Below are 22,414 nucleotides of genomic sequence, written 5' to 3' on the forward strand. Positions count from 1 at the left end.
AGCTGTCTTCCATATTTCTTGGCATAGACGAGTGACCAGCTCCAGCACTGCATCTGTTTGTTGAAACACCTCAATTGATATTTCGTCAATTACTGGAGCCTTGTTTTTCGCCAATGCCTTCAGAGGAGCTTGGACTTCTTCAGTACCATAGGTCCCTGATTATGTGTCCGATCCCATGTCCTGATCTGACAATGGGACAGGTTATCTGAAAATTATGACTTCCTCTTCAAATATCTGACGGTATAGTTCATACAACCACCCCTGGTGACAAAACGATTAGCACTAGGCTACTAACCCAGGGGCTGACGTTGGAACCCACCCAGCGGCTCCGCGGGAGAAAAACCTGGTGCTCTGCTTATCTGCTTTTGTAAAGATTATAGCCAAGAAAACCCTATGGGGCAGCTCTACTATGTCACATACGGTCGCCATGAGTAAGAATCGACTGGAGGACACTCAACAACGATATAGTTCACACAGGTCGCCAGACAAAAGCTGGAACTGCCTTGGGTGGGAAGAAGGGTCTTGTCCCTCATTCTGCCAGCTGGGAACTGAGCGAATCCCCAGAGCTCCCTGGCCGCTCCCGGGTGTAACTGGGGCGGCCTTCGCAGAGAGCTCAGGGTCGGAGTCCGGGAGACCCCCACTGTCCCCAGGACCCCGCAGCCACCCCGCCGCCCCCAGACCGAGCCCAGCGCAGCGGAGAGGTGGGAGGCTGTTGCCGCTGAGGTCATTTCCTGTGCCTCTCCGGGAGCCGCCTGCAGCTCCGAGCCAGGCGCTCTGCCTTTAAGGAGCGGGAGGAGCATGGGCGGGGAGGAGGGAGCACCCGAGAGCCCTGAATGGGACGCCGAAAGGCGTAGCTCGGCTTTGTGCGGTGAGCCTGCGGGAGCCTCCGGGCTCCGGCCCGCCGCCGCCCCGCCCACCCGACCCCTGCTGCCGGGCGGTGGAGCCCCGGCGGCCGCTCCTGACTCCGGCGAGAAGAGCGCAAGGTCAGTGGTGGCCACGCGCGGAGGGCGCCCGGGTGGCCGGTGCGCGGCGTGGACGTCCGCGAGCTCGCTGAAGGTGAGCGCCCCCGCCGGGCGGGGGTGGTCGGGGTGGAGGTGTTGGCGGGGGAGGGTTTCGGCTGGCGGGGAGGGCCGGCTCCCCCTGCGCCGCAGGGCGATTCCCGAGCAGGTGCCTCCGTACCTGGAAACGAGCTCCCAGGAGCTCAGAGCGCTGGGAGCCGCGGGGCAGGCTTCGGGGAGCCGGGGACTTCCCGAGACCGGCCGCGAGGCGAGGAGTAACCCCTCCCGGGGACGCTCCGGAGTTTGGGACCGGCTCGATCCAGTTGCCCCCGCAGGGCCCCTCGGAGCTTGCCTGCCAACTACCTACCTACTACCTTGCAGTCCGTGCTCGCTCGCGTTCACCCCTACCGCTCTTCTCCCTCAATTTGGGTTATTTCTTCTGTGACTTCTGGGTGTTTTTTTTTTTTTAGGAGTCTTCTGGGTCAGGCTTGACTCCTAGGGGCAGGTCAGCCAAGCAGAAAAGAAAACAAATTGGGCGCCGAATGGTACCAGGAGCTTTGAGTCCTAGGAGCCTTAGAGAGGAATCAGTCACCAGGGGCCAGGGAGCCTTAAAGGGTGGCAGAGGCAGTGAAGACCCTAATCTGGGAGTCAAATCCTCTCCCTGTTGGATTTCTCCGGGATACTTCCTCCTTAAGCTTTTACTACCAAGCCACCTAATAAAACTCTTCCGGACAGAGCCTTAGTTCCAGCTTAAACTCCTGCTTGAAAGATCATTTTAGTAACTCTTTTCAATGGAAGAATCATGGATTCCTTCATCCAACTTTTTGGACCGTCTTCTGTGTGCCAGACACTGGTAACATGACACTACTTTGTAGAACATTAATTCCAGTGTTTTCCTGTATTATCACCCCCATTTTACAAAGGAGAAAAAGAGGACTCAGAAAAGTTATGACTTGCTCAAGGTTATATAGCTAAAAAGTAGAAGAGGCAAGACTCAAAATCAAGTCTTCTAAATTCCCAGTTTGGGGTTTGGTCCCCTGTCTGCCACAGGGGGCTTGTGCACAGCTGGATTATGATGGGATACCCCTGTGGTCCCAATCTCATTGAATCTAACAACTGAGCGGAAAAAATGTGCCCCTGCTGCCCTCTTCAGAAATCACCAGCTACTGGGAAGAAGTATGTACCTCCCACCTTACGCCCCCCTTGTGTGTTCCTCTTTCCTATTCCCTTTCTTTTTTCTGAGAGGGTATCTGTATGCCGAACTCTGTGCTGCTCATGGGTTGAACAGTACTTTGGAGAGGCAGAGTTAAGGTGCTGTTTTCCCTCACCCCTGTTTAGGGTGACTTCACAGCTGGCTGCTTGCAGAGCCACCATCCTGCATTCTCTGGGGCAGCCCAGCTGAACTGTCATTCCCTGCCATCAAAAGCGAATTCAAGATTGATCTGCACTGTGGGGAAATAGGCACTTATTGCTGGCTGGAGGGTGGATTAGGACCACCTCAGGGGAGGGCAATTTGGACTGCCTGGCAATTTACAATGTCTATCACTTAACCCTACAAATCCGTTTCTAGGACTTTATCCTTCAGATGTGCTCTGAGGTATGTGAGTAACGTATGTACAAGGATATTTGCAGCAGCGTTGTTTATTTTAGCAGAAGGTTGGAAACAACCCAAATGTCCCTCAATAAACTCAATAGGAGACCCTTAAATAAGATCATATAATAGTCACACAATGGAACATGTGCATGTTGGGGGAGATGTGTGGCAGATATGTATATTGATATAGGAAGGTCTCTTAAGTTATATTTTTAAACCAAACCCATTGCTACAGAGTTGATTCTGACTCATAGTGACACTATAGGACAGAGCAGAACTGCCCCATAGGGTTTCCGAGGCTGTAATCTTTACGGAAGGAGCCCTGGTGGCACAGTGTTTAAGCGGTCAACTGCTAACTGAAAGTCACCGGTTTGAGCCCATCAGCGGGAGAAAGATGTGGCAGTCTGCTTCCATAAAGATTGCAGCCTTGGAAACCCCGTAGGGCAGTTCTACTCCGTCCTATAGGTTCACTATGAATTGAAATTGACTCAGTGGCACACAACAACAATCTTTAAGGAAGCAGACTGCCACATCTTTCTCTCTGGGAGCGGCTGGTGGGTTCGAACTTCTGACCTTTCAGTTAGCAGCCAAGTGCTTAACCACTGCACCACCAGGGTTCCTTTGTTATATTGTTAGGAATAGTGTGTATAGTGTGCCACCATTTGTGTGTGGCTGTGTGTATATAACATACATGAATGCTTGTATATGCATGGAGTATCTCTGAAAGAACACACAAAAGCCTGATAACAGTGGTTGCCTTTGGGGAGAACTATGGCTGAAGTACAGAGGTGGGAAGAACCCTTACTCTGCATCATATACCCACTTGTTCAATATTCTAAAATAAATAGATAAAATAATTTTTTAAAATCAGCCAGTCTCCTCGTCAGGGTGGATCTGCTGGTGAGCACATACATCGTCAGTCCAGGGCACTGTTAGTTTGTCTTTTATTTGCTGATAATAACAATAGCTGTCATTTTTTGAATGCTTACTGTATACCAGGCTGTAGTAATATCTTCTTTAATTCTCAAAAAAAAAAAAAAATCCTGCATGAGGTGGCCTTGGTTTGAACCACATGAAATTGCCGTTTTTGTAGCTAAGAAAGTGGTTAAATGTTGGCAGTTTCATATGCTTCAGCCTCGTATTATTACCCTTCTTTCCAAAGAAGGGAACACAGACTCAGAGAAGGTGAGCAAATTGTTCAAAATCACAGGATTGATCAGTGCCTGAACTGGTAGTCAAACTCAGGTCTTTGGATCCACGGAGTAGGATCTTAAGTGCTATGCTCTGCTGTTTCTCAGACCATTTTGTTCTCAGTGGAGGCTGTACATGGTGGTCCTTGCTCCTTCTCTTAGCATTTAGATCTCTGAAGGCTAGAATGTGCTCACCTTTTCCTTTGTCTCCCCAACACTATGTGAACTGTGATGCTCAGCATCCCACAGAGGTCATGTGTGTTGTTGGCTTGGTCAGAAGGAGCTGTGTCTTATGTCTCTGTGTCTACTTACACCCTCGTCCCAGCTCTGTCCCCAGCAAGGGGTTACAGAGCTCTTCCTTTCCCACAACAAGGGAAGGGGGATCAAACGTAGCCTAACGGAGCACTGTTAGAATATGGTGGTGGCCCGTTACTAACGAGCAAAAATTACAGAGGGAGCGAACCGTGGTGAGATGGCAGGGTAGAGCCCAGTGGAGACTGTTCCCATAACAGAGGCCCAGACGTTACCTGCTGATGCCCTTGCACCCTCTGCAAGGTAGATGCAAGGTTGCTCTGGTACCTGCAGCGACTTCCCTTCAGGCTCTTGTATTGACTGGCTCCCTTTGCAGGGAAGTATCAGGATAGTCAGATTGTAGCCACTTGAGCCACAGCATCTTTCTTCATCTGCATATCCTTAACCTATACATAAAAAAAAAAAAAAAAAATACATAGGCCTCACTTAACAAAAGTTAATTGAATTAAATTTAATCTCAGCATTTTGGGAATTTCTAGTCAAATCCCCAAGCTTGCCAGAGAGATCTCTGGTCAAACATGTGTTTTCTCCCATACAGACCCAGGGTCTGAAAGTACCCAAGGGTTCCCTGTACCTTCTTGCCACTACCCACCCTACCCCTAGCCCTGCCTCTGCTTTTCAGGCCAGGGTGCTGGAGGATTTAGGGAATTTGAAAGCAGGTGCCAAGGCCATGGCAACTATTTGACTCTTAGCTGTCAAGCAGTTTAGGATGCTGGCACCAGTAGGAATCAAGAGAAGTGGGTTTTATAAGAGTAGCCATGAGCTGATGACAGTTATAGCTGCATGGGGGAGGGGGACACCTGGAGAGGTATTATATTCTCCTTATATGTGTTTGAAGCTTTCCAGAATAAAAAAGAAGAAAACAATTGAGCAGGTTTTTGTTCCCCACCCACTTGCCTCCTCTCATTTCCCCATCTGTTTTTGCCATTAATGTTGTGTTTGTGTTAGGCTAGCCTGGTAGCTGGAGACATCTACTGCCACTACTGAAGCATCATCAGGGAAAGAGGGCAGTTCTAGATGTTGGGAGATCAGGATTCTTGGTCCAGCTCTGCTACTACTGAGCTCTGTCTCTCAGCGAGTCGCGGATGTGATGAGTTTTTTCATCTGTTCACTGGGAATGATTACATTCATCCTTCTCCATCTCAGGGCTATTGAGAGGATAATAAGAGAAATAATGAATGTTGCAGTGCTTTGAAAAGGTAAAAGCTACTCTGCAAATCTGAAGTACTTGTTTCTGCTCATTCTTGTGCATCTTTATGGGAAGTACAGGTAAGTGCAAGGTGATTTAGCAAGTGAGATTCAGCTTATTTTTGTCTTCCCTTACCATCCTTCGTTTTGTAGCTGTTACTCCTACCACCTGCTTCTGTCGGAAGAGCCTCTGAGCCTTGGACTTGGCAGCAGGCAGCTTGCTGCAGATCTGTTTTTGAAAACTCGTAACTCTCCCCACATGCCGAGGCAAGCTCCTCAGGACCTCGCCAGCATCCCTAAGTCAGGGAGAGGATTAACTAGACCATTTGATCAGTGCAGAGTTGTGATCTCACAAAGATGCTGGATTGGGGAGAGCACTCCCTGAAGTCCAGGTGTAATCTCAGACACCAGAGAGAGGCAGAGACCAATGACGTATTTTATTTGCAAAGTCCCTGGAGATTTTCATGATTTGGGTTTGCACTCTCCCCGTGGAACCTGAGCAGCAGCTTTGACAATTAATAAGGGAATTAAATGAACCAAACTCTTTCAACCGCACAAAAGGATTAAATTCTCCCTGCCCCTTGGTTTTACTTGGGTGATCTTACTGCTAATTCTTTAGCCCTGGGCTAGGTCGCACACTCCGCAGTCCTAGTCTCAGATCTGCCACCTTTTTTATTTATACAAGGAAAAGCAAAGCTCCCTTAAAGGACAAAGAAAATCAAACACGAAGCCTCCTGGCCTTCTCTGGAGGCCCCACAAGGTTCTGTTTTGTCTTTCCAGCTGTGATCTTAGCTCAGAGAAGGTCATGTTTTGTTTTTGTCTTTTGTCTTCCTGCCCGTTCCAGTTGGTCCCAGTCTTTTGAGGTGGGGATTGCTGGGAGGTCACAATGTCGGGATTGTTCGGGATGACAGTTCCGGGACAGCAGGGCTGAGGTCATATATCCAGTGTTCTGAGGAGCCCAGAACTGAAAGACTCAGACACTGGATCCATCAGTGGTTTAATCATTGGGCCTTTTTGTAAGGTCCATGGACCCTATTTGTTAGATGTAAAGTAGGGACACATGATAAATATCTGTGCTTATGGAGATTACAGTATCAGAATATTTGAGACCAGAATGCCTTGGAAAATCTGGGCTATAAAGTAGGCTTCTGAAAGATCCTATGAAATATTTCTCTTACTCTTAACGGTCCACTTAACTCTTTGTAAAATCGGAGTTCTTCCCATTTTTTGGATGGGTAAGGAAGGCAGTGAGGGCAGTGGTGGTTCAATTGTAGAATTCTCGCCTTCCACGCAGGACACCCGGGTTCGGTTCCCAGCCAGTGCACTTCAGGCATAGCCACCACTTGTCTTTCACTGGAGACTTGCATGTTGCTGTGGTGCTGAACAGGTTTCAGTGGAGCTTCCAGACTAAGGCAAACTAGGAAGAAAGGCCTGGTGATCTGCTTCTCAAAATCAGCCAGTGAAAACCTTATGGGTCACAATGGTCTAGTCCCATTATGCATAGGGTTGAGTCGGGGACCGACTCGATGGCAGCTAACAACAACAACAAATCGTACAGAGGTTAAGAACAAGGACTTTGGAGCCAGAATCCCAGCCCTGCTACTTACTAGCTGTATAACTCTCTGAGTTAACCTCTCTGTTGTTCAGTGTCCTCATGTGAAAGTCTGGACAATGGTGCCTACCTCATAGGTGTTACGAGGATCAAAATGGCCACAGGCGCCTACATACAAGAAGGACTCAGTAAATGATAACTATTTGTAGTGTATAATGAAGGACATATACTTGTAAAAGTCAGGTATTAGGTAGGAAGCAATATTGGTGATTCACCCATCAAATATCAAGTAGAGGCTCACTGAGGGACCATGGTAGTATTTAGGCAACAGCACAGAAGATGGCTGGGTTTTCTGAGGCCAGGTGGCTCCTAAAGAATGGAAACGGGATTTAAAAAATTAAACAAACTTTTATTTTGGAAAATTCCAGGCATATACTAAAGTAGAGAGACCAGTTTAAAGAACACCTAAATGGGGCAGTTCTACTCTGTCCTATAGGGTCACTATGAGTCGGCATCAATTCGTTGGGAAAGAGTTTGGTTTTGGGTTTTGGTTAGATACCCATTATTTAGCTTTAAAAATTATCAACGTTTTGACAAATCTTACTTCATATATCTTCCCCACATTACTCACCCCTTACCATAAAGTATTTTAAAGCAAATCCCAGACATATTTCACCTGTAAATCATATATATCTCTAGCAGATGATATTAAAAATAATATCAACCTAAAAAATTAACAGTAATTCCTTAAAATTATCTAATACTAGGGTGACCACGAAGGAACCCTGGTGGTGTAGTAATTAAGAGCTCGGTTGCTAACCAAAAGATTGGCAGTTGTAATCTACCAGCCGCTCCTTGGAAACCCTATGGGGCAGTTCTACTCTGCTCTATAGTGTTGGGTGGTGGAATCTCTACGGAAGCAGACTGCCACATCTTTCTACCAGGGAGTGGCTGGTGGATTCCAGCTGCCAACATTTTGGTTAGCAGCGAACACTTAACCACTATACCACCAGGGCTCCCTGTAAAGATTACAGCCTTGGAAATGGTATGGGGCAGTTCTACTCTGTCCCATAGGGTTGCTATGAGTCAGCATCAACTCAGTGGCAGCGGGTTTGGTTTTCGGGTTCTTAAAGTGACTGCCTGGGTGGAGTTAACAGTAATTCCTTAGAATTATCTAATGCATAAGGTGACTACGTGGCGTGGTTTGGGACAGACCAAGTTTACACTTATTGCTGAGCATAATGATTACTAGAAAGTAATTTAAAACATCTGATGATGTTTTAAAATTAAAACACCTGGTGATGGATGTGTCTTACATCTCGTCTCTCCTTTCTGTTCACTCTGTGCCTGTGTCTTCTCTGGCACCCACATTCATGCATCTTCTTCATCCCCAACCTAGTTTTTCTACTCTAAAATATCTTGTCCTTATCCCTAGGAGGCATCTGGTTAAATTCTCCTGGCTGGGAATATTATAGGTGTCTGGTTGATTTGTTCTGGATTTATATAAAGTTTTTTCCAAAGACTGTAGCTTACTCTAGAAGCTACAGCAAAATATCTAGCAGTTTTCTGATTTGAATTTTATAACTTGAGGGGGTGAGAATCAGTTCCAAAGCAGGATCGTTCAATGATAATTGTCAGAATCCCAACTAAACAGAAAAATTGTCAAGGGAATACAAAAGGCTACATTTTCTTTCCATTTGTTCCCTGTGTGAAATCTATAAAAACCAGTTGCGTTCAAGTCAGTTCCAACTCATGGTGAGCTGGTATGTATTAGAGTAGAACCGTGCTCCATAAGGGTTTTTAATGGCTCCTTTTCCGGAAGTGGATTGCAAGGCCTTTCTTTCAAGGCGCCTCTGAGTAGACTTGAATCTCCAGCCTTTGCGTTAGCAGCTGAGTGTGTTAACTCTTTGCATCACTTAGGGATGTTGAACTCTATATAGGTGTAGTAGAATCAGAACTAAACTAGGAACTAGAGCTCTGGCTCTGATTAGCTATGTGAGCTTGGATAAATCCATTACGTACTTGAAGTCTTTTCTAAACACCATCCTCCATTCCCCCTGCCTCTGCAGCCCAGTCAGCTCTATTTCTCTACTTCCCTGATTCATCCATATATCTGTTAGCAATTGTGACTATGTTGAAGTTTTGTCATTAGATTTTCCTAAGAGCTCCTTGAAAAACTCAAGGACAAGAGACTTCTCATTTATCTTTGTATCTTCAGTGCCTAGAAGAGTGTTTGGCATGTAAATAATTAGTTGAATGGCTAAATATTTGTTGAATGAATGAGTGAATGAATAAACAAATGAGTCCTACTCTTCTGTGAAAGTGAGACTAAGTTCTCCATAAGGTTTCTTCTGCCTCAGTCTCATGATTTCTGAAGTTGTTCAGCTAACTTCTGATGGAGCCGGCCACCTGGGCTATGAGAGGTGGGAATGGAGCAGAGGAAAAGCAATGAGCTGTGGACTCACTTCCCTTCCCCAGCCCCATTTTCTCTGTCCTCTGGCCTCCTTCTGCTTTCCCCACATGGCTTCTCCTCACACATTTACTTATCATTTCCTCTCTTTGTATCCTGGTTCTCAGGGCATTCTGGAATATTCAGAAGTTGGTTCCATCATGGCAGAACTCAAGGTGGAGACCCGGGCCAATGTGGACTGGCAGAAGCGCTGCCTGGCCCTGGAGACCCAGCTTTTCCGGTTCCGCCTACAGGCCAGTAAGATAAGGGAGCTGCTGGCTGACAAGGTGAGTCCCAGAGAGCAAGTAGCTGCCCAGCCTCACTGCAGAAGTCTGTGTCAGAGAGGGAGAGTTGAGAAAGGTAAACTTTCAGTGAGAAGCTTTTCTACACGCACAAAATGAAACCCCAGGTAGTATTTTTTTTTTTTTTTGTATTTTAGATGAAAGTTTACAGAACAAACTAGCTTCTCATTAAAAACAGTACACATAATGTTTTATGACATTGGTTGCCAACCCCACAACAAGTCAACACTCTCCCCTTCTCGACCTTGGGTTCCCTATTACCAGTTTTCCTGTCTCCTCCTGCCTTGTAGTCCTTGCCCCTGGACTAGTGTGCTGCTTTAGTCTTGTTTTGTTTTATGAGCCTGTCTAATCTTTGGCTAAAGGGCAAACCTCAGGAGTGACTTCATTACTAAGCTACGACGGTGTCCGAGAGCCATACTCTGGGGGTTTCTTCAGTCTGGAACAGGGCAGTAAGTCTGGTCTTTTATTGAGTTAGGATTTTGTTCTACATTTTTCTCCAGCTCTGCCCAGGACCTTCTATTTTGATCCCTGTCAGACCAGTCAGTGGTGGTAGCCCGGTACCATCTAGTTGTACTGAACTTAGTCTGGTGGAGGCTGTGGTAGTTGTGGTCCATTAGTCCTTTGGACTAATCTTTCCCTTGTATCTTTAGTTTTCTTCATTCCTCCTTGCTCCTGAAGGGGGTTAAGAACAGTGGAGTATCTCAGATGGCCAGTCACAGACTTTTAAGATTGCAGATGCTACCCACCAAAGTAGAATGTAGAACATTTTCTTTATAAACTATGTTATGCCAGTTGTGTTAGATGTTCCTTGAGACCATGGTCCCCACAGCCCCCAGCCCAGTAATTCGGTCCCTCAGGGAGTTTGGACATGTCTGTGGAGCTTCCATGACCTTGCCTTGTACAAGTTGTGCTGGCTTCCCCAGTATTGTGTACTGTCTTACCCTTCACCAAAGATACCACTTATCTATTGTCTATTTAGTGTTTTTCCATCCCCACCCCTCTCCCACCTCATAACCATCAAAGATTGTTTCTTTTTGTGTATGAACTTTTTCATGAGTTCTTATAGTAGTGGTCTCATATAATATTTGTCCTGTCATGATTGACTTATTTCATTGAACATAATACCCTCCAGATTCATCTACGTCGTGAGATGCTTCACAGATTGATCATTGTTCTTTATCCTTGCGTAGTACTCCATTGCGTGTATGTACCACAGTTTGTTTATCCATTCATCTATTGACAGGCATCTAGGTTGTTTCCATCCTTTTGCTGTTGTGAACAGTGCTACAGTGAATATGGGTGTGCATATGTCTATTCATGTGATAGCTCTTGTTTCTCTAGGGTATATTACTAGGAGTGGGATTACTAAATCATATGGTATTTCTATTTCTAGCTTTCTAAGGAAGTGCTGTATCGTTTTCCAAAATGGTTGTACCCTTTTGCATTCCCACAAGGTAGTGTTTTTTTTTTTTTTAAAGGTCAAAATCCAAGCAGTTTACTAAACTGTCATCTTGCATTCTTCTCCCCTCTGCTGCTTTTTATGGCACACTAAAGCAATGATACAAATCATTTGGTCCTTTGTCACCTCTTGAGTCACTTGTGGCTGCAGTGGAGGGTCTATTATTCTACTGCTCACTCCCTATTAAGCACAAGGACACAGGCCCAGCTGGCTCTGCTACTTCTTAGCTATGTGATTGTGGGCAAGTTCCTTCATCCCTAAGTCAGGGACACAAAATGTCTACCTTTCAGAGTTATTTTGAGGATTATTTGAGATCATGTATATAAAGGTCCTGGCACAGAATGGATTCTTAAATGGGAATGATTATTATCTTTGCAGACTTTAGTGGACTGATCTGGGAAACTGACCACCATTCCTAATGTTTCTATGGAAAAATACATTCCAAATGGCTGACTTACAGAGGTATTTTAGAACATAGCCCATCTAGAGAATGAAGACCTACACTTTATGTATTTATATCTATATCTTAAGTGAATAAACCATTTTTTCTATAATTTTGATTTTAGTATCAATCTGCTTAGCAAACCCTTCTTTTATAGTACAAAGGTAAAATTTAGCCCACTTTTCTCCAAATAATGTCAAAGTCTTGATTAGTCAGGCCTGCATACATGATCTACTGTACTGATAGCCCCACAACCCTGTCTCCCAGAAAGACAAGTCAGTTGCATCACCTCTGCATTTCTATAGTTGAAGGGAGTAGCCCTGGACTAGCCTTGACTAGAACTCGTGAACTTTGGATCTGTTGCCAGTGCCGTCTTCTAGTTCAGGCTTTGTAAAACAGACCATCAGGGTTCCTGTGGATGCCTGGAGGTACTGCTAAGAGGAAGGGAAGAATTCAGTCACCTCAGGGAGAGGGACACATGCCTTAGACACTGGTTCTCAAAGTATGGTCCTGGGACCACCTGCATCACCTGGAGCCACCTGGAGTGCTTGTTAAACATGTGTATTTCTGGTCACCACTCCAGTTCTCTAGATCCAGGTCTCCAGGGCTGCTGCTAATAATCTGCATGTTTAACAAGCTCCCAGAAAATTGTTTCATACACTATAAAGTTTGAGAGTCTTGGCTTAGGATATGGTATTGGCGAAGGGGTACAAGGGAAGGAAAGACTAAGTGGGGATCAACTCAACCAGCTGGTATAAAACATACCTCAAAGGGAAGAGACTTCTGTTTGTAGTAGTGTGGAGAACAAAATAAACATAACCTTCACCTTATGAAAGACCTAGAAATACTGGGTTCAGTATTTCAAATATCCTTTTAAATGCAGAGCTGAGCACTGAATATAGTAAGAGAAGTCCTCAGATGGCAAAACTAAGAGGAAAATTCAGGGTAGTACTCAACCCAGGCAGCTGAGCAGGGCAAGGTGGGGTGGCTGGCCTCCGTTTAGTAATGTAGGAGTTGAGATTTGAGTTTTAACATCTGTGGAGACAGAGATGAGGTCTGGCCAGTCGGAGGCTAAAGTTGTATCTGAGACGTGTATTTAAAGTCCGGAATATCAAAGTCCAATGTAGGCTTTGTCCTAAACCAAAAAGGTAGACAAGGAAAAGAAAATCATCCACTAGCACAGGGAGATGACAGAAAAACTTCCTCAGCCTTGATCAAGGCTCTGGGTAGAAGAAACAAAAAGAAAAGTCTCCCCTGAGAGCCTGATGATAACATTAGTTTAACATTTATACCCTCTATGTCACTTGGAAACTCTAAGTTCTGGGCCAGTGGTACCACTAGGAAAACTTGTAGAAACAGACATAAAACCTCTCTGGAGAAACAAGACTTAAACCCAAATCACACAGGATCCCCACAGAAAAAAGCCTTAAAACACAAACATATTGCCATTAAGTTGATTACAACTCAGAGCAACCCTATAGGATAGAGTAGAACTAACTTCCCCACAAGGTTTCCAAAGATTCCCTAAATCTTTACAGAAGCAAACTGCCACATCTTTCTCCCATGGAGTGGCTGGTAGGTTCAAACCACCAACCTTTCAGTTAGTAGCAGAGTGCTTAACCACTGTGCCACTAGGGCTCCTGAAAAAAGCCTTAGAGAAGATGAATGTTTAATTAAAATTAATAACTCTTTGAGGAAATAATCTACAGTGAATGAGAGTCCATCGGTACAGACAACTGGACTAGATCCCCAAGGACTTCAGATAATAGAAATGTTGGCAAGAGACTATAAAGTGAATGCATTTAAAACTATTGAAGATACAAAGAAATTGAAAATATGAGAAAAGAACAAGGTACTATGCAAAAAGGTCAGCCAGACTTGGAAAAGAACCAAACAGAATTTCTAGAAGTTAAAATATTTTCACTGAAATTAAATTTCAAGGGACAGATTACATAGTAGATTAAACACCACCGAAGACAGACTTAGTGAACAGGAAAATAAACCTGAGGAGATCACCCAGAATCCAGCACAAAGAGATAGGCTGAGATGTAGATGCTAGAATGAGAAGAAGATTCTATAGATACCAAATAAGATTACAGAAGTAGAGAAGAGAATGAAACAGAGGCAGTACTCGAAGAGATAATAGCTAAAAGATTCCAAACTTGATGGAAGATATGAAGCCTCAAATCGAGGAAACAGAATGAGTCTAAGTAGGATAAATGAAAAGAAAATCCATGCCTAGTTATTTTTTTAGTATATTAGCTGGGCTATAGTTTTGCTGCTGAAAGAAAGAACAAAAAATAACAGTGGCTTAAACCAGACAGACAGTTTTTTCTTATGTAACATTCCAGATATGAACAGTCCAGCCTTCTGCATGTTTGAAGATGGTTCACTCTGATGTCTACATTCTAGCCTCTTCTCTTTAAGCACATGACCCCAAGTTTGTATACATTCCTTCTGCTCGCATTCCATTGGCCAAAACTTATTCACACCAGCTGCAAGGAAGATTGGGAAATGTAGTCTTTATTCTGGATAACCATGTGCTCAGCTAAAACTTGACAGTTCTATTAAATGAGAGAGAAGGGGAAAAAGGTATTAGGGAACAGCTAGCAGTCTGTAAGCCTAGAATAATAGGAATAATAACTCAACAATAGAAACAGAATATATAACTTTCGATATTAGTAACCCAGGGAAATGAAATAAAGTCTATCAAGTCCAGGCAGTGAGAGAGATAGGAAAAAAAAAAAAAAAAAAAGAGAAAAATGGAGTAAATAGAAAGCATAAAATTATAGAAATAAAATAAATCAGTTACAAGGAGACATGTACAAGAATGCTTATTCAGTATTATTGAATATATGAAAAGTTGGAAATATTTTAAATATCTACCAACTGGGGAGTGGATAAACTCACTGGGTGTATTTGTACTGTAGAATACTACATTGCAGTTAAAATGAATGAAGTGGAGCTATATGTATAAGATCAATAAACCTCAAAAAACAAAGCTGAACAAAAAAGGTCAGAAAAATATATACAGTTAATACAACTTACATAAAGTTTTAAAACCTGCAAAACAGTAGTATCTGTTGTTTAGGGGTACATACAAATGAGATAAAAATAGAAACACAGCCAAGTGTAGGATAAATGCTAGAGGGAGGAGAATAAAATTGGGGGGAAATACACAACTGTATCTGCAGTATACCTTAATACTTCTTAAGAAAAAAAGCTGAAAAAATTATAACAAAAAATTAAGATTTAATGAAGTTGAATGGGAGATATATGTGCTTTCAAAAATTATTCTTCATATATTTTTGTTTGCTTGAAATATTATGTAATAAAAACGTTTTAAAGTGCCTCCCTTTCCTATTCCTTAGGGGTTGAAGGAATAACTGGAAAGCTCTAAACACATTATAAATACTTCCTTTCTCTACAGCTTCTTGGGTCTGTATAAGTTGAACTTTCCTAATATCTACCTCCTCTTTTCAAGGCTGCCTTATTTATTTGTTTACCGTTGATTTGTGTGTGTGGCTATGTGACTGTGTGGTACAAAAATATGTAACAAAAGGTTTACAAAAATCATCTGAGACCAATCATCTATATGAGACCAACCAAAACCAAACCAAACCCATTGCTGTCAAGTCAATTCCGACTCATAGCAACCCTAAAGGACAGAGTAGAACTGCCCTGTGAGGTTTGCAAGGCTGTAAATCTTCATGGGTGCAGACTGCCACATCTCTTTCCTGCAGAGCGGCTGGTAGGTTCGAACAGCCAACCCTTCAGTTAGCAACCAAGCACCTAATCACTGCATTACCAGGGCTCCGTATAAGACCAAACAGTCAACAATTACTTTAAAACAGAGATGAGAAGGTAAGGGGACATGGAAACTTGATTAATAAAAATAGAACCACCAGAACGGAAATAATAAGAAAGTTCACACATTGGGAAGAATGTAACCAGTGTCACTGAACAATTTGTGTAAAAATTGTTGAATGGGAAACTAAACTGCTGTGTAAACCTTCACACAATAAAATACCATTTAAAACATGTGCAATTTCAACTTTTTTTACATGTACAATTCAGTGAGATTAATTACGTTCATCATGTTATATAACCATCACCACTATCCATTTCTGAATTTTTCCATCACCCATAACAGAAATGAAGTACCCCCCAGACAATGAATTCCCCTCTCCCCCTCCCTGCTTTCCTGGTAACTGCTGATAAACTTTGGTCTCTGTACATTTACCAACTCTGGATATTTCATATAAATGGGATCATACAGTGTTTGTCCTTTTGTACCTAGCTTATTTCACTGTAGCTTATTTTCGAGGTTCATCCACGCCAAGCATGTATTGGAACTTCATTTCTCTTTACTGAGTAATGTTCCATTGTATGTATATTTCACATCTTGTTTATCCATGCAGTTATTGTGGACACTTGGGTTGTTTCCACCATTTGGCTATTGTAAATAATGCTGGCATGCACACTGGTGTACAAGTGTGCGTTTGAGCCCCTGCTTTGAATTCTTTTGGGTATATATGGGGGAGCAGAATTGCTGAGTCACATGGTAGTTCTGTGTTTACTTTTCGAGGACTGTCAGGGCTTCCTTTGATTGTCATGTAACCACATTTCCCTCAAAGTAAAATGTTGGGGGCTTGTAGTGTGACTTGGGTAGAGTTGGGAGTGAAGAAAGGAAAGATGCAGACAGAGGGCAGAAAAGATTAGGGGTGTGGGAGGGAAGGGGGGCAGAAATAAATCTCGACTAGGGATCACGGGGTGAGATTTAAGTAAGAAAAAGGGCTGTGACATTAGCCTGACACTGTACCCCTCAGCAGGAATACTTAAGGCCACACACACCACATTGCTCAGTGTCAGGGACTGTGCCTGCCACCAGCAATCACCCCCAGGCCGGTATAACAAGTTCAGCAATTCACAAGAGATTTTCCCAGTAGATTCAAGATAGGTTTCAGATCCTAGGAGGAAATGATACAGGTTTCCCAGGAGAGATGCTATGGGGCCAAGCCCTGGTGCAGTCTCTGTGATTCTTTCCAGAACTTGTCAGTCGTCATTGGTACTCACTCATTTGGGTGAGCCATGTCAGCTAGGTCCCTAGACTCAGGGCTTCTCTGGTCAGCCCCCTGCCCAACTGCCCCCTCCACCTCTCTGCAGTGCAGCTTGCCGGTTTTGGGAAGGGAGAGATTGCACCACTCACTCACTGCTGGCCATAGCGCAGGGCGAGCAAAGCTGGTGCTTCCTGGGGACCTTCTCTGCCTGGGATCAGGTACTGCCCACTGGCTGCTAAGGCTTGGAAGAATTCCTGACTTGCTCTTACTCCTTCCCCGACACACAACCTACTCATACCTGACTCCCTCTTACACAACTGCTATTCTAGAAGTGGAATGTTGTTGTTGTTAGGTGCCATCGAATTGATTTTGATGCATAGCACCCCCACATGACAGTAGAACTGCCCCATAGCATTTTCTTGGCTGTAGTTTTTATGGAAGCAAATCACCAGGTCTTTTTTTCACGGAGCGGCGGGGTGGGTTCGAACTGTCAGCTGTTTGGTTAGCAGCCCAGAACTTAACTGTTATACCACCAGTGCTCCTGGAAGTGAAATACTCTGCTAAAAAAATTTTTTTTTAAGAGGAAACATAAAGGATACCAGCTAACCCCTCACCTAAGGACAAGAGAGAGCTAGCTGAAGGGTAAGGAGAAGAGGTGGTACTAGAGCTTGGCTTTGCTGTTGTATCTCTAAAGGTCTGGTGTGCTGCTGTCATGGACACCCAGATTACCAGGGCCACCCCATTCCAGAGCCAGATTATCTGTGGACTCACTTTCCATTCCGTAGAGGAGTCTGAGGGAGTGGCCGATATCTTAGAATCCACATCTTCTTGCTGTACTCACTGGGAGCTATTTCCCGCAACTCTTTCTTGGCCTGCTGGAGAAGTCACAGCGCTGTTCAGATCAGTCTCTCCTAAGAGGCTGTGTAGATGGATATTTGAAATGTGATTGATTCTGGGGCTTTTCCATTCTTGTTTAAGCCTGTGCCTCAGTTATCTCACCTGAAAACCAGGGATATAATATCTATTTACAAAAGAGCTTTGTAAAGAATTTGCATGATGAATAAATGACATTAATATTAGAACTAATATGTTTTTAATTTTTTTATTTATGTAATTCCTATCTGGTTTCAAAAGGAATTTGAGTGGATTTATAATGGAAGAAATAATAGAACACCCGTCTTTATTTAGCTTGAAGATTTCATGCACTTCTTTATTTCCAGAATCCCTTACCAGTTTCCCCAACCAAGATTTTGAAATAACCACTTTCACATTTTATATACCAAAAATTTGTAGTCCAAAAAAATTTTTTTTGAATGTATAAATGGTTCAGTTCAATTCCCTTAAACAAAAGAACAATGAGTATTGCTACTTCCACCTCAGACCATGGATTATACAGAGACAGCAGTTCAGTGTAGGCACCAGGTTCCCAATGTATGGATCGAACACAAGGCCCAGAAAACATATCCTTAAGTACTTCATAATTTCTGAAAAGGCTAGGTACTGTAAAAGGAGACTACTAGGACTGACAGGACTAGTTGGAAATATGTTGAAGTCTGCATAAAGTTATCAGACAGTATGCCTTAGCAGACGTCTGTGCTGACAGATCTGATTTGCTTTGGAAACAGATGCCTTCCAGAACTTTCATTCAGTGTTTGGTGTACCTCTGTGTCTGTGCATGTGTGTGTGTACATGTAGGGAGAGAGATTTTGATTGTTCTTCTCCTAACCCCTGATTCTTTATAAGGCTGTTGCCCATTGTAGTATTTGCCAAGAACCATAGTATTGATAGGGTTCTTACTACTGTAAAGCCATTCAAAAAGAGCCCTGTGCTAGTGGGGCCACAACCCCAGGTTCTACCCCCAAAGGAGTCAGTTTTGCTTTCATTCTATGGCCCACCTAGTGTTTTTCAGAGTGTGGTCTGTGAACCACCTGCATCAGAATCATCTGGGATTTTCTTTTCAAGCACATTCCAATGGTTACTTCCTCAGACTTAACTAAAACAAAACAAAAAAAAACCTGTGGGCAAGGTCCAGGACTCTGCATTATAACACCCTCCATATGTGGTTCTGATGCCACTAACCTTGGTATGGCCTTTACCTGTGAGCCGCATTCAGCTGTCCTTCTAGCAGATGCCTTGAGCCCGTATTGGTGCCCTGAGGAAGTTCTGGGGCTGTGGAGTATGGTGGAACCCACAGATAAGACTTTGAGCTCTTCCTTCCCCTCTCTTCTTCAATCAGAAACTAGAGCAAGTTTATGTTGGTGTATTTTATATAGTTGATAATAAGCATATGATATCAATTGAAAAGGTCTGTTGCCACCCAAAAAAGTTGAAATCCATTGTCTTTGATTACAGTAGAGTTAGTACCATCTAATAGCTAGAACTGACCCCCTACTTTACCAAGCGTGATGACCTTCTCAGATGCTTACAGGCAACTTAGATAAATGAGAGCTAGAGGGAACATGCACATCTAAAGGAGGAGGCCACTTATTGCCATGTGAAATGTAGCCCTAATGTGGCCAGATCTTCTAATTTTTCAAGAGAAGCTGGAAATGGGGAATTTTATGTGGAATTTGGATTTTTATGTGATATGTGAGAGGCAATATATAGCACAGTGGCTAAGAGCTTGGAACCAGACTGCTCCAGAAACCTAGCTTTGCCCTGTATTTGCTATGTGACCTTTGGCAAGTTACTTAACTTCTCTGCTTTTTATTACATAATAATAGGACCTGCCTCCTAGGATTATTATGAGGGTTAAATATGTTTATATGTGTAAAGTGCTTCAACAGTGTTAGACACAGAGCAAGTGGCGCTGTGTAGCTATATAGGTATAGGCTGAACGCATACAGCACTCACCATGTAGTTCACTCACTGAGTAGGTCTCATAAGACTCTTCTGTAGGTTAATAGTTGCCCCCTCTGGCTTAAAACCCATTCTTCCTGTAGATGGATCGTAAATAGGATGACCATATAATTTTATCATTTAAACCAGTACATTTTGTTGAGAGGAAGGAAGCTGTATTGCTAATTATACAACAAAGGTTTCTATGGGGAAAATACTAAATGACAAAGGAAACATCAAAAAAGGTGGAAGGAATACAGTCATTATACCAAAAAGAATTGGTCAACGTTCAGCCATTTCAGGAGGTAGTATATGATCAAGAACCGATGGTACTGGAGGAAGAGGTCCAAGCTGCCCTGAAGGCATTGGTGAAAAACAAGGCTCCAGGAATTGACGGAATACCTATAGAGATGTTGCAGCAAACAGATGCATCGCTGGAAGCACTCACTCGTCTATGCCAAGGCATTTGGAAGACAGCTACCTGGCCAACTGACTGGAAGACATCCATATTTTTACCCGTTCCAAAGAAAGGTGATCCAAAAGAATGCGGAAATTATCGAATAGTATTTTTTTTTATCATTAATATCACACACAAGTAAAATTTTACTGAAGATTTTTCAAAAGTGGCTGCAGCAGTACATCAACTGGGAACTGCCAGAAATTCGAGCCAGATTCAGAAAAGGATGTGGAACAAGAGATACCATTGCTGATGTTAGATGGATCATGGCTAAAAGCAGAGAAATACCAGAAAGATGTTTACCTGTGTTTTCTTGACTATGCAAAGGCATTCAACTGTGTGGATCATAACCAATTATGGATAACATTGCGAAGAATGGGAATTCCAGAACACTTAATTGTGCTCATCAGGAGCTGTACCTAGACCACGAGGCAGTCATTCAGACAGAACAAGGAGATACTGCTGGGTTTGAAGTCTGTATCCTTTCACTGTACTTATTCAATCTGTACGCTGAGCAGATAATCCAAGAAGCTGAACTATATGAAGAACAGGGCATCAGGGCTGGAGAAGGACTCATTAACAACCTGCATTATGCAGATAACACAACCTTGCTTGCTGAAAGTGAAGAGGACTTGAAGCACCGATTGATGAAGATCAAAGACCACAGCCTTCAGTATGGATTACACCTCAACATAAAACAAAAGTCCTCACAACTGGACCACTAAGCAGCATCATGATAAATGGAGAAAAGATTGAAGTTGTCAAGGATTTCATTTTACTTGGACCCACGATCAACACCCATGGAACCAGCAGTCAAGAAATCAAACGCCGCATTGCATTGGGAAAATCTGTTGCAGAAGACCTCTTTAAAGTGTTAAAAAGCAAAGATGTCACTTTAAGGACTAAGGTGCGCCTGACTCAAGCTGTGGTGTTTTCAGTCGCCTCATATGCATGGGAAAGCTGGACAGTGAACAAGGAAGACCAAAGAAGAATTGATGCCTTTGAATTATGGTGTTGGCAAAGAATATTGAATATACCGTGGACTGCCAAAAGAATAAACAAATTGGTCTTGGAGGAAATACAGCCAGAAAGCTTCTTAGAAGCAAGGATGGTGATTTGTCTCAGGAGGGACCAGTCACTGAAGAAGGATATCATGCTTGGTAAAATAGAGGGTCAGCAAAAGAGAGGAAGACTCTCAGTGAGATGGATTGACACGGTGGCTGCAACAGTGGGCTCAAGCATAACAATTGTGAGGATGGCTCAGGACTGGGCAGTGTTTCCTTCTGTTGTATATAGGATTGCTATGAGTCAGAATCGACTCGACGGCACCTAACAGCAACAACAAAATTGCAAATTATGCTAGGACAGCAGGTATACAGCAGACTGTCCCAGGCAAACTGGTCTCCCTAGCCCTAAAGTGCCATCTTTGCATATGGAAAACCAACACATAGCTCATATCTATAAACTGTTCAGTAAATGCCAGGTCATGCATATCCTTTACATGGGGTATCTTGTGTAATCTTCACAACAACCCTAGGAAACAGATACTGTCATTATCCTCTTTTTACTAGTGAGTAAACTGAGGCACAGAAAGGTGAAGGAATTATCTAAAGCCATACTGTGATGGAGCCAGTCTGATTCCAGAGCCAGAGTTCTTCTCTGTACCATTCTCTCCAATGGGTGAAAGTCAATGGTAAGAATGTTGAATCCCCTTCTTAAAGGGAAAATTGAGACTCAGAATGGCATGGCTCTTAGCTCAGGCCACTGCCCAGTACGTGTGCAGGAGAACCCAGGCTACCTTGATTGCTGCCACGGGGCTGCTATTTCACAGCATCACCAAGTGTAACAAGGAGCCGTGGACATGAAGGTTAAATTGCACATCAATGCCAAGTGCATTTTATCAGGTTGCTACAGCCAGTTGTAGGGTAACTTATGAGTCCTATGTGTGAGTCACAGTTGGTGAAAGAGGATCCCTGTCAGCCGCCTAAACCTGACACCTCTTTTGCTGGTTTGCCACCCCAGACCCACAGAGGTCTCAGCTAAAAGGGCAGCTGAGGACATGGTTCTAGGTAACCCTCTGAGAGGAGAAATTGACCCCAAACAATGGGTGGCCCACCCATAGCTAGAGCATTTCAGAGCTCCAGGGGTGGCCTTTTAAGTAAGGGTGAAGAAGGAAGATCTACCCTTGTGAAAAGGGTTGGTGCTGCATTAAAAGAAGAATTCGCCCTTTGAAACTCTAAAAATGACATGTGAGCACAGACACACCTGGGAGTACTCCCGTGGCAATTAAAAAAAAACCAAACCCGTTGCCGTCGAGTCAATTCCGACTCATAGCAACCCTATAGGACAGAGTAGAACGCCCCATATGGTTTCCAAGGAGCAGCTGGTGGATTCGAACTGTGGACCTTTTGGTTAGCTGCCATGGCTCTTAACCACTACGCCACCAGCGGTTAGAGAAATTTTATTTTTATTAAACTGAGGGAAACATGATTTTAAGCATATTCTTTTCAAACAAGGATGGCAGAATGTAGATAATTGTTGGAGTGTGGTAGGGGATGCTTAGATGATCATTA

At 43.6% G+C, this 22,414-nt stretch overlaps 1 protein-coding gene across 5 annotated transcripts in view; it reads left to right on the forward strand.

The window, feature by feature from the left end:
* Positions 1-799: 799 nt before the first annotated feature.
* Positions 800-22,414, forward strand: part of PLEKHH1 (pleckstrin homology, MyTH4 and FERM domain containing H1) — a 59,368-nt gene continuing 37,753 nt past the window's right edge. For 2 of the 5 annotated variants that reach the window (XM_049898874.1, XM_049898876.1), the window contains exons 1-2: positions 800-1,056; positions 9,412-9,570. In XM_049898874.1, coding sequence (XP_049754831.1) covers positions 9,445-9,570 — 126 coding nt within the window. In that variant the 5' untranslated portion in view covers positions 800-1,056; positions 9,412-9,444. The remainder of the gene's footprint in view (positions 1,057-9,411; positions 9,571-22,414) is intronic. The other 3 variants (XM_049898879.1, XM_049898875.1, XM_049898877.1) reach the window with 2 other exon arrangements.

The sequence above is a fragment of the Elephas maximus genome, chromosome 10 (genome assembly GCF_024166365.1).
Source record: "Elephas maximus indicus isolate mEleMax1 chromosome 10, mEleMax1 primary haplotype, whole genome shotgun sequence".
Lineage (NCBI taxonomy): Eukaryota > Metazoa > Chordata > Mammalia > Proboscidea > Elephantidae > Elephas > Elephas maximus.